This window comes from Tenebrio molitor, chromosome 9, assembly GCF_963966145.1.
Source record: "Tenebrio molitor chromosome 9, icTenMoli1.1, whole genome shotgun sequence".
In the NCBI taxonomy this organism is placed as follows: domain Eukaryota; kingdom Metazoa; phylum Arthropoda; class Insecta; order Coleoptera; family Tenebrionidae; genus Tenebrio; species Tenebrio molitor.
Window position 1 is genome coordinate 8,959,808 of NC_091054.1, and position 13,632 is coordinate 8,973,439.

A 13,632-nucleotide genomic window follows, 5' to 3' on the forward strand; every position below is an offset into this window, starting at 1 on the left:
TGAATTGATCATAAATAACTATAAATGTGTCAAATTTGTTGACAATTGCTTCGAAAGGTTATGTTTGTAATCAATGTAATAAGTGAAAGAAATTAAAAATTGTCAAATTGACAGGAGCATAAAATAACCTCAAAGTGACCATCAATAAATAAACGTGCCTTTTCTGTTGTTTTTTTCTGTTTCTGTCGTTTCAATAAAGAGAAAGCGAGGAAGGAAATCGTGACGTCACCTCAAAATGGTAAAAATTGGACTATAGCCACGAGTTATTTTAAAGAATGATTGCTTCAAGGTCTTATGAAAACAGTTTTTATACTATTTTTTGTAATTTGCCCTTTTTAAGTAGTTTTTAAACAAAAATGGTTACTTTCCTCGATTTAGGGATTTTTGTGGCGGTTGGTCATGTCTTAATTTTAAAAGTGAAAATTTGATCAAGTCTTCAAAGTCGCCTTTTGTTTTATCCAAATTCTGTCACAAAACACGAATATGGAAGATAATCTTTCATGTAGGCCCGCTGAAATACGTGAAATTGGCAAAAATACGGTCGCGAATTTGTTGCCTGATAAATCCTGATAAATAATTCTTTGCACATTTTGTAATTTAAACTGACACGCATGACGGATCAAGCTATGCCAACCTAAAAATTTTCGTAAAATGTTCCGTGAAATAATGGCTATAAGGACATCCCAGATGATGACGTCGCGTTCGTTAATATCTCTATTAGAGAATCAAAATGGAGGCAAATTACAAAAAGTGTATTTTGAGTGATCCCCGCAGAGCGCTAGCTTCTTGGGGATATTATTCATTTTAAGTTTTTATCAGGAGAATTTTTCTTGTTCAAATGACATTTTGAACTTGAAGTCAAAAAACTCCGTGAATTTTTCCCTTATTGTTTGTTGTTTTTGTGTTATTGTACTTTGTTATATTATATGTAGCTATTGCGTACTGATCGCGAGGCCCCCGTTTTGTGGCGCCCTTATCAGCAGAAATTGGCTCTTTTTCGGAAACATTTTCATTTTTAATGAAATGAACAGGCCGGTTACAATATAGCTGGGCCCTATTCCACCAACGACTTTGCAGCTTTATACTATGCACTTTACACTTTGCCAAACAACTTTGCGTTCCAACAACAACAATATATTTTGCAAAGGAAAAGTAAATTGGCTTTGCAAATACATAAAAATTTACACTTTTTTGCATAGTGGTTAAGAATATTGGTGGAACGTAAAAGGTTTGCACTTTTCAATATCGGCAAAGTGAAAAGCGCAAAGTGCAAAGTTTCAAAAAATGTTGGTGGAATGGGGCCCAGGTCGTGTTAGAAACGTATAATGAACTGCAGATAATTGTAAGGTGGGTGGATTTACTTTCTAGAACCTTCTGTTTTATATGTTTGGCGCAACCAATTTTTGCATGTTCGAGAGTTACTGTCGTAGACGATTAAACATCAACGTAAAAAAATACCTCGAATTTGATGTTTACACGATTTCATTTGACGTTTTTGACACAACTTACACCACATGATTTTGGAAAACTTATGCTTGGAAGTGGACTGGTAAGGACCCTAGGTATAGACAACCAATCAATGAAGAAACAAAATTCTGTACAAAATCTTTTAATTTCCATAAATTAACAATAACATTCTTACCACTTGTCTCAACTTTTATTTTTTTGACTGTTCTGCGCTTTACTGCGCATCCTGAACACCTCTTTCTTCTTCTGCTTCAACTTCTTATCTTTTTGTGCTTGTCGCGCTTCGACCATCTCCCTGTGCTTCTTCACCCTCTCTTGCGTTTCCATCTTGAGCTTCTCTTGCTTGTGTTCGTAATTGGCTTTGATCATTTTCATCATGTGTGACACCTGAAATAAACCATTAACACCCTAAAAGCACCGAATCACCATACTGACCTTCTGTTCGTGGGGTTCTCTGATAACCGCAACCCTGTCTATGCCCTTCTTCTTGTCTTTTGATTTGACTCCGTAATTCGGTTTGTCTCTATAGGGCAAAGCCTCCTGTAATTTGCTCGGAATGACCAGCGGTTTAAGCGGCTTGGGTTGTCGCACGATGGGCTAAACATTTTCACGTTAAAACAATAAAAAAACTCCACAAATCATGATTACCGTGTACAAACTATCCAGGTTTGCCTCGTTCCTGATTCCTTTCTCTCTTTTGATTTCTCCGGTAGTCCTGACTCCCTTCCACGAATTCTTCTTGTCGTGAGGTAGCAATAGTGTAGTGACGGGATTGTAAAATTCGGGAACGTCTACTTTGTACCAAGTCCGACAGAAAACGATATCGCTGAGCAGGATTTTGTCCTCGAAAGTGGCCCTAAAGCATCCTTCCGGTTTACGCGCGGCTTTCTTGATCTGACCTCGAATCCCCGAAACCGTCTTGATCCGCGCACCCTCGAACTTGGCCACTTCAAGAGCGCTATTGAACATCCCTTTGATGAAGGCCGTCTTCTTGTAGATCTTCATCGGCTGACCTACCAGTTTCAACTTCTTCATTATTTGTGTGGACTTGTCCAGTTCCTGGACCACGCCTGTCGCGGCAATACGAAATCCTTGCTTTTTCAAAATCTGAAGAAAAATTTAAAACAAGATTATTTTTAAATTTCGGGCTATTTCAGCCGCGCCACCGCACGGCCGTGTGCGTAACTCGAACGCTGTCATACGTCAAAATTTCAACTTGCCTCGGGATTCGTTTCCACCGATTGCAACGCCAGAAACCCAGATCCTTGCGGCGTGATGGGCCCCCAAAAGTGCGCGTTACACGCCAGGTGTTGGGGGGTGTACTTGAGGTATCTGAATTTCATGTCGTCTTCCAGTTTCGAGTAGATAGGGAGCGTTTGGAAGCGCCTCCACCCTAGAGACATGACGAGGGGATCGCCGGTCTTCAGAATCTTACTGTACCACCTGTGCTTCTTAATCTTGACGTTGACGTAACCTATGTTTTCTTCGCCCATGTTCAGCGCCCCCACCAAAATCGGATAGGTCGGATCGAAATTCGTCACGAACTCCGCGGGGACATTTTGCACCTCTATCCTGACGTACATCCCCGGCCTAAACCCTTCAATCTGAACGCGCACGTCGTCCGCCATGTTCTCAAACACGGTCTTGTTGAGCTGCGCTTGTCTTTCCGCACTCTGCTTGAGATCGTCGTAGTAGGAGTTCTTCTCAGAGTTGTCGTACTCTGCGTCGAACTTCTCCTTCAGTTTCCTCTTTTTCTCGGCCAGGGCCTGCCTGTCCGCTTCTTCGTCCTTCTCTCCTTCAGTCCTTTTCCGTTTTTGGGTGATGTGTTTTTCTCCAGTTTCGAGATCTTCGAAATCGCCGAACACTTCTGACTCTACGTCGCTCAAATCGTCGGCGTCGTCTAGTTTCAGCAGTTCGCTGGCGTCTTCCGAGTCTTTCCACTTTCCGGTAACGAAACAGTTGCTGATCGCGATCTTGTTCTGTTCCTCGAGCCAGTCCTTCGTGGGGGCGTTCCACGGCAACATCAGGGACGTTTCCGTCAGGTCCATCGTGTCTTTGGCCAATTTCAGTTTCTGTTGCGCCAGCGACACTTTCTTGAAGAGGCCGCCGATGTTATCTTCCTCTTTTTCTTCTTCGTCGTCGGCTTGTTCGTCATCATGCTCCAATTGATTTTTGACATCAAAGACGCCTTCAAAATAAAAACAAAGTAAACAATGGGATCGCCTAACCCAAACCGCACACGCAGATTGTGACACTACAGTAGCGCCACCTTCACATTGAATTATCCTTACCATAAACTAGCTTCATTAGATTTTGTGTCGTGTTCTGTCTATCTAGAAACGCGTTCTGAGCTTTTTCTGCCAGATTTTCCTTCCACTTAACGCCATCATCTTCCATTTCTTCCTCAGAATCTTCATTCAAATCGTCTTCATTTTCTGATAGTTCGTCTTCACTTTCTGATTTTTCTTCATCACTCCCCAATTCTTCTTCGTCTTCTTTGCCACTACTGTCACCGAATAGACTTCCGGTCTCTTCTAACTCTTCAATAGATTCTTCGCGTTTTTCATTCAAATCTTGTTTGTGTTTCTTCTTTTTATCAATTTTTTTCGAAACTGCAGCATCTATTTCTTCGTTTTGCGTTATCTCAGACTTCTTTTTTCGTCTAGTTGATTCTGCAGGCACCTCTTCATCATCTGAAGATTCTTCGCTTTGTTCATCCTGTTTCTGCTTCTTTTCTTCAAGTTTCTTCAATATATCACTAATCTTGGAATGAACGCCACCGTCTTTACTTTCCTTTGACGCAATCCCTTGTTCTTGTTCCAACAGTTTCTCTTGTTCTTCATCTTCAGATTCTTCATGTCCTGCCTGTCCTATAACATCGTCCTCTCCCGAATCGGCGCACTCTTCATCCTTTTCTTCGTCGTCACTTAGTATTTTCGAAAATTCTTCATCTCCAGTTTCGAAGATAACCTTCCTTCTGATCCGCCCAGAATCTTCAACCGTCTCTTCTTTGAACCTCCCAAATTGCCCCCTCAACTCCGCCAATTCTCCTTCCAATGCTTCATCCTCTTTCTTACTTTCCCCGTCCTTCTTTTCGTACAATTCTTTCTCTTCATCTTCGCTCTCGTCGTCGCTTTCTTCAAAATCTTTGGCCGTAAGTTCTTGACCTTCACTGAAGATCCGCATCTTGGAATGTGCCATTTTCACATCGAGAGTCTTTTTGGTGTCGATCAAGTTGGTAACGATGTTGTCTGATTCGTCTTCATTTTTGCGATTGTGACTGTGGGAACCCCCCAGTTCAACATACACGGCATCTTTGTCGTACACGATCCCTCCCACTCCAGAAAAGGGGGCATAAATCAACTTCTCCTTCTCGATTAAAGCTCTCTTTTTTATTTGTTCGGGTAAAGGGCAAGGATCGGGCAAAAACGAGATGTCCTGGATTCTAACGTCACCCAAACCTGCGACGTGTAAAGAACTGTCTTTTTTTATGGGCACGCCCCTCACGTAACCGTACAACGAAATGCTACGATCGCATTTCGGGTTTTTGCGGATTAGTTCCTGATTGGTCAGATCTTCGTAGCGATCGCCCAATAGATATCCGTGGGTGGTCCTCCACGTCAACGGGCGGAACTTCATCACGGAAATGAAACGCCCCAAATTGCGTATTTCGTTTCTTAGATACTCCTCGTGGATTATTCCAGAGAGGTAAAAAAGTTTTGCGCCTGGATACACTTCCGTCCAAAATCGATGTTTCAAGGTTTTCTTCGTATTTTTTAGGGTTTTTGCGTTTTTTATCATGTCCAAGTGGGTCAATATCCCCATGATTTTGGGCATGCCGTGCACTTGGCATATATTTAAAAACTCAAACACCTCCATTTCAAAACCGAAACTTGCGTCGCACATGAGCAAGACCAAGTCTGCGATCTTTGCCAGATCAATCATGCTGTTTACGTCGTTGTTGCATTCTATAAACGTGATCCGGCGTTTTTTGCCTGTGACTATTGTAACTGGTCCCTTCATTTCAACGAGGGGTGACCTGGTAAAGAGTTTGATTAGGTTGTTGATCAGGGTGCTCTTGCCTACTTTCGGGGGGCCCACTACCGCGACTAGAATAGGAGGAGGCTCTATTGGGGTTCTATCCACTAGAGGAATGTGTTGCTTTTTGGTGTCAATGTCTTGTTTGCGACGAAATTTGCGTTCGGCTCGAACAGCTGAATTAAAAGCGAACGCTTTCGGGTTGCGCTGCTTGTCGGTGAGGTCTTCCAAATGATTCGCATTCTTCTTGTCTTTCTTCTTTTGGGCTTTGCGACCTAATTTGGACAATTAGCAGGCAGAAAAAAATTGTAATGGAGAAGTACAACCTGAATGACGCTCCCGATGTGACTTTTTGTCACTTGAGTCTTCACCTGCTTGAACACCAGCCATCTTCGCTCACTTTGAAGAAATTGTTTTCATCACGTGCGTTTTTGAGGTTAAGTACTATTTACCAGTGCTACCAACACACGTAGCCAAATCTGGTAATTAAATATATATTTTTTATTTACTTAATCAAGTTATGTCATAACTATATGAGAGTTCAGAAAACTGTTATACTGAGACTTCGGCGTTTTCGAGTTTGTTTATGGTCACAACAGATTGATGTGCTTTTGAAATTAAATTGTTTCCAATTAGTTTTGGGGATTTTTTGTGGGTGTATGCACTGGCCGTCAAACGTCAAAATTGATGTGTTGGAAAGGTTGACGTGTGTGAAGGATGTAAACACTGTAAACTCTTCAATTCTCGTAAAAGTATCGAAAATGTCGCTTCCGGGCAACGGAATTTTCGTGGTGCGAGGTGAAATGTGCACTTTGATGACGGCAATGCGTCGGGGGGCCCGTTGGTCGTCGCATTCTCACCAAGACGACGACGAACCTCTCATGAGAAACTTCCAAGAATTGAAGGAAATCCTCAACAAAGTAGACGATTTGCGACTAGTCCAGCCCAGTATTTACTTGTCGCCGTTTTTGGAAGTGATCCGATCGGAAGAAACCACCGGCCCAGTTACAAGTCTTGCTTTGTCAGCTGTCAACAAATTTCTATCTTACGGACTGATTGGTAAGTGCTCTCTCTGAATTTTCGCTGGTTAAGCGCGGGGTTTCAGACCCGACCCACAGTACCGTCCCCACGACCGTGCACAGCATCGCCGACGCGGTAACCCACGCTCGGTTCGTGGGCACTGATCAGTCATCAGATGGGGTGGTCCTGATGAGGATCTTGCAAGTCCTGAGAACGCTAACGCTGGCCCCAGAGGGAGCCACTCTAACCAACGAGAGTCTGTGCGAAATTATGTTGTCATGCTTTAGGATATGTTTCGAGACACGGTTAAACGGTTTGTCATCTTACATAAGTAAAAAAAAAAAGTTTTACGAATGTTTGTTTAGAATTGTTGCGTCGCACGGCCGAGCACTACTTAAAGGACATGGTCCAGTTGGTCTTCATGCGTTTGCCCCAATTTTCCGAGGACATGTGCGCCGTCAAGCAATTTAAAATGAGACCTGGCGCCATAGAACAAACAAGAACCAAACGAAAAAAATCGTTTAGGTTGTCGAAAAGCCTCGAGGAAACGCAGACACCCACATCTACCACTCTGAAGCCCCAGAGTTCGCGAATAAATCTGTCAACCACTCCTCTCACCCCAGCTGGAAATATAGTGGACATGCAGGGGTCCATTTCGCAGAGTACTCCCGAAAATGCAAATGTCGAGTCGCCGTCGAGTTTTCCCGAAACTAGCGAAAACAACGTTCAGGTGAACGTGGAGCCACCAAGCCCAGAAGAAAATCACGCTCCTGAGTCGCAAGAGGAGGAGAAGAGCGAGAAAGTTGTTGAAAACAATGAAAGCGAAGAAAGTCAAGATTATATTAATCAGAGAGGGATCAGGTTCACTCAGCAGATGCAGGAAGAGGTTGTTTTGGTTCCGTACGGGTTGGCATGCGTTCGCGAGTTGTTCCGATTTTTAATCAGCCTTTGTAACCCACTAGATAAACAAAACACGGACGTCATGATTCACCTGGGCTTAACACTACTTACTGTAGCGTTCGAAGTGGGGGCCGACAGTATAGGAAAATATTCACACCTCTTGGCTCTCATTCGAGATGATTTGTGCCGAAATTTATTTTCTGTAGGTTTACTTGTTTTTTTTTTTTTTTTTTTAAACAGATTGTGACTATATTTTTTTTTCAGCTTTTGACGTCCGAGAGGTTATCAGTATTCGCAGCGGACCTGCAAGTCTGTTTTTTGATGTTTGAGTCTCTCAGGACTCACCTAAAGTTCCAATTAGAGTTTTATTTGACCAAACTAATCGATATTATAGTAACAGATTCGGGCAAAGTATCTTACGAATATAAAGAAATAGCTCTGGATAATATTCTGCAACTGTGGCGAATTCCGGGTCTAGTGACTGAGCTCTACTTAAATTATGACTGTAACATGTACTGCACAAATCTGTATGAGGACTTGACCAAATTGCTAGCAAAAAATGCGTTCTCGGCGACGTCTGGTGTCTATCACACTCACATGTTGTCGCTAGATGCGTTGTTGACCGTTATAGAGAGTATCGAGCAGCACTGCATCGAAGGGAAAACAGAAAAGAGTACGGAAGTCACGAAAGTGGACGCAAGTAATGAGACCATTGAGAGTATTAATAATTTCATTGGGAAGAGTACAAGACAGAAGATTTCAGAGCATGTCCCGAGCAAGGAAGAGCTGATGGGGCGCAAGAATATTAAAAAAGTAAGTTTTGGCGAGATGTGAGGTTATGTTTACATGCGAGTTGTTTCAGTGGCTCCCAACAGGTACCGAACATTTCAACCACAAACCGAAGAAGGGTATCCAATTTTTACAAGAACACGGAGTGTTGCGCTCAGAACTCGACCCCCACGAGATCGCGCTCTTCCTCAAGGAGAACACCGCTCTCGATAAAAAAATGATAGGAGAGTATTTGGGCAACAGGAGCAACGTAACGATTCTAGATGCGTTTTTGAAAACTTTCGATTTCACCGATACGAGGATAGACGAGGCGTTGAGGTGCTACTTGGAGACGTTCCGGTTGCCAGGAGAAGCACCCATTATTTCGCATCTGATGGAACACTTTGCCGAACATTGGCACGTAAGTGGGCTCCACCGGAAAATAAGTGAGGTTATGTTGCTTTGTTGCAGAAAAGCAACGGTGAACCTTTTGTGGACACCGACGCCGCGTTCACCCTAGCATATGCTGTGATCATTCTTAATGTGGACCAACACAATCAAAATGCCAAGAAGCAAAAAACTCCGATGACGTTGTCGGGATTTAAGAAGAATCTGAAAGGGGTGAACGGTGGGAACGATTTTGAGGAGGACATGTTGGACGAAATTTACAACGCTATAAAGTAATTATTCTTTAGATTTGTTGGGAATGGTGTGATAAGCAAAAAACATCAATGTGACATTTTGTGGAACATTGGTGCCAACTTAAAAAATGCTTATCCCTAGATTGCATTATACATGTTTGTAATTTTCTTTGTGTAGGAACGAAGAAATAATAATGCCAGCCGAACAAACGGGTCTCGTCCGAGAAAACTACCTTTGGAAGGTCCTCCTTCGCAAGGGCGTCGCCAAAGATGGCCTCTACTACCACGTCAACAGTGGTCAATTCGACCAAGAACTGTTTGGCCTCATCTGGGCCCCCATCGTGGCCGCTCTCTCTTTCGTTTTCGACAAATCCGAGGAACAACCGATCTACAAAAAAGCCATGACAGGCTTCCAAAAGTGCGCTTTCATATCCTCGCATTTCGGCATGACCAAAAACCTCGACATGTTAATTCAAACCCTCGCAAAATTCACAACTTTCCACAACATCCAAAGGCCCAACAACGGCACCATATCCTTCGGGGCGAACATCAAAGCTCGCCTGTCCTTGAAATGCGTCACCGATCTGTGCCACCACCACGGCGACAGTGTCAGAGAGGGTTGGAAGAACTTGTTCGATCTTGTTTTGTCTCTTTATTGTTTGGGGTTGCTCCCGAAAATTTACGTGGAAGCCGAAGACTTTATCCAGAGTAGCGGAAGAATCGTTTTGGTGTACGAAGAGGTGGAGAATTTGCAGAAACAAGACGCCGGTTTGTTCAGTTCGTTGTATTCGTACATGGTGTCGAGCGAGAATCTGTCTAAAGTGCCGACGATCGAGGAACAGCAACACATAGATGTGGCTAAGGAGACGATCAAAGACTGCAACTTTGAGCAGATCATCACAGATTCGAAGTTTTTGCACGACGAGTCGTTGAAAGAACTAGTCAAGGCGTTGGTGGAATTGTCTCGTGGTCCAGACGTCCAAAAGAGTCTAGGTTACAACTACAACGAGAATGTGGCGGTGTTCTTTTTGGAGCTGCTCATAAAAATCGTGATCCAGAATAGGTGGGTACATTGTTTTGCCACCGGTGGCGCTAGAGTCGTTAATTTTGAACGGTTGCAGAGACCGCGTCATGACCATTTGGCAAACCGTCCGCGACCACATTTACACCCTGGTGATGAACGCTTCCGTCTTCGACTATCAGCACCTCCTAGAGCGCTCCGTTATCGGACTGTTGAGAATAGCGATCCGGCTGATGCGCAACGAAGACATGAGCCCCATCGTCCTCCAGTCGCTGCAGATGCTTCTCCTGCTGAAGAGTAGCACGATATGCAGAATTTCGCGGCAAATATCGTTCGGTTTGTACGAGCTTCTCAAGACTTCGGCCCAAAATATCCACACCGAGACCGACTGGACCATCATCTTCACCTTGTTGGAGTGCGTGGGGGCGGGGGCGCAACCCCCTAAACCCATCGCCGACGAGACTCAAAGCACAAAGTCGGACGGCGAAGGTCCGCCGGCTTCCGACGAAGAATCCTCCATCGACAGGGGCTACACTTCCGATTCGGAGCTGAGCAAAAGCCCCAAACACTCGAACCGGCCGCACAGTCCGCAAGTCTCGCCCGGCAGCCCCAACACCGGGGGCTGGATTCTCGTGGGGAACGAGGGCGAGATCCAGCCGGTCATGGGCAGGACCGTCCCCCCGAGTCAGTACAGCTTGGCTCTGGAGAGAAACTTGGGCCCCCACGATCCCAGCAGCTTGATCAAGTGCTGCGAAAGCTTAGCCTTTTTGGTGAGGGACGTCGCCCACATCACTCCGTACAATTTCGACGACTGCGTCCACTGCATACGGACCTTCGTCGAAGCCAGTTTGCACGGGAGCAAGAGGCACAAGAAGATGCGTGAGTCGAGGGGGCGCAGGACCAGACAAAAAGGGGCGGAATCGTACAGGAAGAGTCCCACGAGTAGTCCCGACGAGGACAGCGAAGAGGAGGATCTGCCCAGCGGCTACCACCAGATCTCCATACAGTTGTTGGATTTGATGCACACGTTGCACACGAGGACGGCGCAAATTTTCAAGTGGTGGGCAGAAGAAGGCGGCGCCGTGGCTAAAGAGACGTCGTTGTGGACGCAGGGGTGGTGTCCGCTGCTCCAGGGCATCGCTAGGTTATGTTGTGACGTCAGGAGAGAGGTGAGAAAGAAAAAAAAAAGATATTGATGTAATATGTAAGTCTAGTGTAGTGTGGAATCGGTTATTCTCAAGTTTAATTTATTGAGAATTAATAAACAATACAATTATTGTTAATAACGAAGATAAGTAATTTTTGAGGTTATATCTCACTACCAGTAGTAGACCGCTCGAAACTATATATACGGTGCGTGTAAGTATTGTCAACGTGTAGTATGAAAGGAGAGACGGTTAGCACTCCCCTAGACAAGGATGGAAACACAAATACGGTTGAGATGTAGCACAACTCAACCACATTTTTTTGCCCACAAAATTTTGATTTTGTAAAAAAAATAACAAACCACAATAATACTCTTACGTATTGCGAATACAAGGTTATTCAAATGTTGTTTACATCGTAGTTGGTTGTGAAATTTGCACCTATTTTTTTTGTTCTTTTTTTTAAGTTTTAATTCGTTCCAATTACTAATGTCCACAAGGTAGTCTTGAAAAAAAACTCTTGTTGCATCAACGAGCCAAAAAAGTATTAATCAATACTTTGAATAATAATAAAAACGAAAACTACATATAATGACATGTATGAGATGTCAGATTTACAAATTCATAAGAGGCGGCAAATAACAGCCAACAGCGATATAAAAAAATGTCTAATAACCTTGCGCACCTCTTTCGACTGAAACGTTACACCTTGGTGCAGATCCGAATGAGCGCCATCACGTACCTGCAGAGGGCCCTCCTGGTCCACGACCTGCAGACGCTGACGGGCCCCGAATGGGAGGCGTGCTTCCACCGGGTCCTCTTCCCCCTCCTGGCCCACCTCCTCACCAACATCGACCCCAAAGATCCGGTGGCGATGGAAGAGACGCGCATGAGGGCCGCCACAGTGCTGTCAAAGGTATTCCTGCACCACCTGACTCCGTTACTGTCGCTCCCCACGTTCTCCAATCTTTGGTTGATCATCCTGGACTTCACCGACAAGTACATGCACGCCGACAAGAGCGACCTGCTGTACGAAGCCATCCCCGAGTCGTTGAAAAACATGCTTTTGGTGATGGATTCGGCCAGAGTGTTCGACGGGATCGACGGAAAGGGGCCCCTGTGGGTGGCCACTTGGGACAGGATCAACATGTTCCTGCCAGGAATGAAGGAGGAGCTGTTCAGGGAGATCAACCAGGACCGGGAGAAGCACGCCGAGGTGGCCCAACCCGCCCCCGCGAATACCAACGTGGAGGTGGTGCAGCACAATATTGAGAACGCGACGAGGTCGATTATTTTGCAGCCACCCTCCACCCAACAACAGGTTTCTTCGCACTTGTTTGCGCACTTGGGACAGGTTCGTGTGATGTTACCGACCGGTGGGACGAGTAATTGAGATTTTTTCCAGATGGTGTCGACTCCCATCGCCCCGGCTGCTCAGAACCAGGCCACGAACGTGCCGCCGCCGCCGCCACCGTTTCTCCAGCCCACCCTCCAGCCGGGGATGCCGTATTTGTACTCGAAGAGTCCACCGCACACCTTTCCCGTTTTGTACAACGGTCCCGTGTCTCTCTACTCGGAGTACGTGGGCAATCCTTACAATAACGTAACGGAAGGTCCGAAGGAAGTCGACGAGAATTCGACCAACTTGGACGTGAACAAAAATAACGATCTAGTCGAAGGGGACAGTCCTAACAACAATACCAACGTTTTTCAGTCGTCGAATTATTTCAGTAGCGACGCCGGGACGGATGTGATACCGCCGGGGTCGGAGATTTTGTTCGGAACCGAACAGGGCAATTTCACCATTCCAACGTGTACAAATAGCGACATAAAAACAAGCGATGTGTAATTGTTAGAGTAGAAAAATGTATAATTTTTATCTAATTTTATGTATATAATTGTTTTCCATTGTTGTTTCGATGTGGCGCCCTCTCCGTATTATATCAAAGATATATTTTTACTCAGTTGTTATCTCTATTAATAAAATAACTATCTGGCAATGAAACTGTTTAATTTCCAAACTACACGAATGTGAAAATAACTTAATCAAAAGTACAGTAGACAATTTACACGTTTCTCTTGATGGCGTCTTCGAGTTCAGGCACGACCTCCTTGAACTTGTGCCACTGCTCCATGGTCAACATGATCCCTTTCTTGCCAGGGCGCAGCTCCCCATCGGCGTTGTAGAACTCGCGGATGTTGACGTACCATTTGCCCTTGAACTCGGTCAATTTGACGAATCGGTTCTTCCCCAGATCCCACGAATTGTCGTCATTGTCGCCGCTGCCTTTGCTTTGAATCTTCGCTTTCTTGGCTGGAGCGATTGGACCCCTCTGCGAAAAAAAATTACGAAAGTGAGGTTATGGCTTTTCGACTCGAGAACACGAATACGAACATCGTCGGGACCTGAATCTGAATCGGACGTGTCGTCCTTTTTGGAATGCTTGTTTTTCGGCATTTTCTACACACTTTACACAAGATTTAACGAACAAATTGAACGCAACAACTACACGAAACAGATTTTAAAATCTGCTACCAACTTCGAGATTTCACGTTTGGCCAGGGCTGCCACTACACTAAAATGATTATTTTAAAAAAGGAAAAAGATAAAGAGAATAATTCATACTTTTCA

General features: G+C 44.6%; 3 protein-coding genes and 1 non-coding gene across 4 annotated transcripts; 2 read left to right on the forward strand and 2 right to left on the reverse strand.

Annotated features, from left to right (window-relative positions):
• Positions 1-1,593: 1,593 nt before the first annotated feature.
• On the reverse strand, positions 1,594-5,983 carry LOC138137915 (ribosome biogenesis protein BMS1 homolog). The gene is made up of 6 exons (XM_069057523.1): positions 5,832-5,983; positions 3,759-5,780; positions 2,688-3,655; positions 2,116-2,574; positions 1,903-2,064; positions 1,594-1,854 (listed from the first exon to the last, which is right to left on the reverse strand). The coding sequence occupies exons 1-6, from the start codon at positions 5,893-5,895 to the stop codon at positions 1,651-1,653; spliced, it is 3,879 nt and encodes a 1,292-aa protein (XP_068913624.1). The 5' UTR covers positions 5,896-5,983; the 3' UTR covers positions 1,594-1,650.
• Positions 5,984-6,169: 186 nt separating this feature from the next.
• Positions 6,170-13,005, forward strand: garz (Sec7 domain-containing protein garz). Its single transcript, XM_069057515.1, has 10 exons — positions 6,170-6,564; positions 6,611-6,838; positions 6,891-7,627; positions 7,690-8,238; positions 8,288-8,614; positions 8,665-8,873; positions 9,013-9,897; positions 9,956-11,024; positions 11,719-12,354; positions 12,406-13,005. The coding sequence occupies exons 1-10, from the start codon at positions 6,267-6,269 to the stop codon at positions 12,847-12,849; spliced, it is 5,382 nt and encodes a 1,793-aa protein (XP_068913616.1). The 5' UTR covers positions 6,170-6,266; the 3' UTR covers positions 12,850-13,005.
• Positions 11,230-11,324, forward strand: LOC138139548 (U6atac minor spliceosomal RNA). Its single transcript, XR_011162330.1, has one exon. It is a non-coding gene; the product is annotated as a U6atac minor spliceosomal RNA (small nuclear RNA).
• Positions 12,995-13,572, reverse strand: Ssb-c31a (single stranded-binding protein c31A). Its single transcript, XM_069057540.1, has 2 exons — positions 13,396-13,572; positions 12,995-13,333 (listed from the first exon to the last, which is right to left on the reverse strand). The coding sequence occupies exons 1-2, from the start codon at positions 13,456-13,458 to the stop codon at positions 13,067-13,069; spliced, it is 330 nt and encodes a 109-aa protein (XP_068913641.1). The 5' UTR covers positions 13,459-13,572; the 3' UTR covers positions 12,995-13,066.
• Between the last annotated feature and the right edge of the window lie 60 nt (positions 13,573-13,632).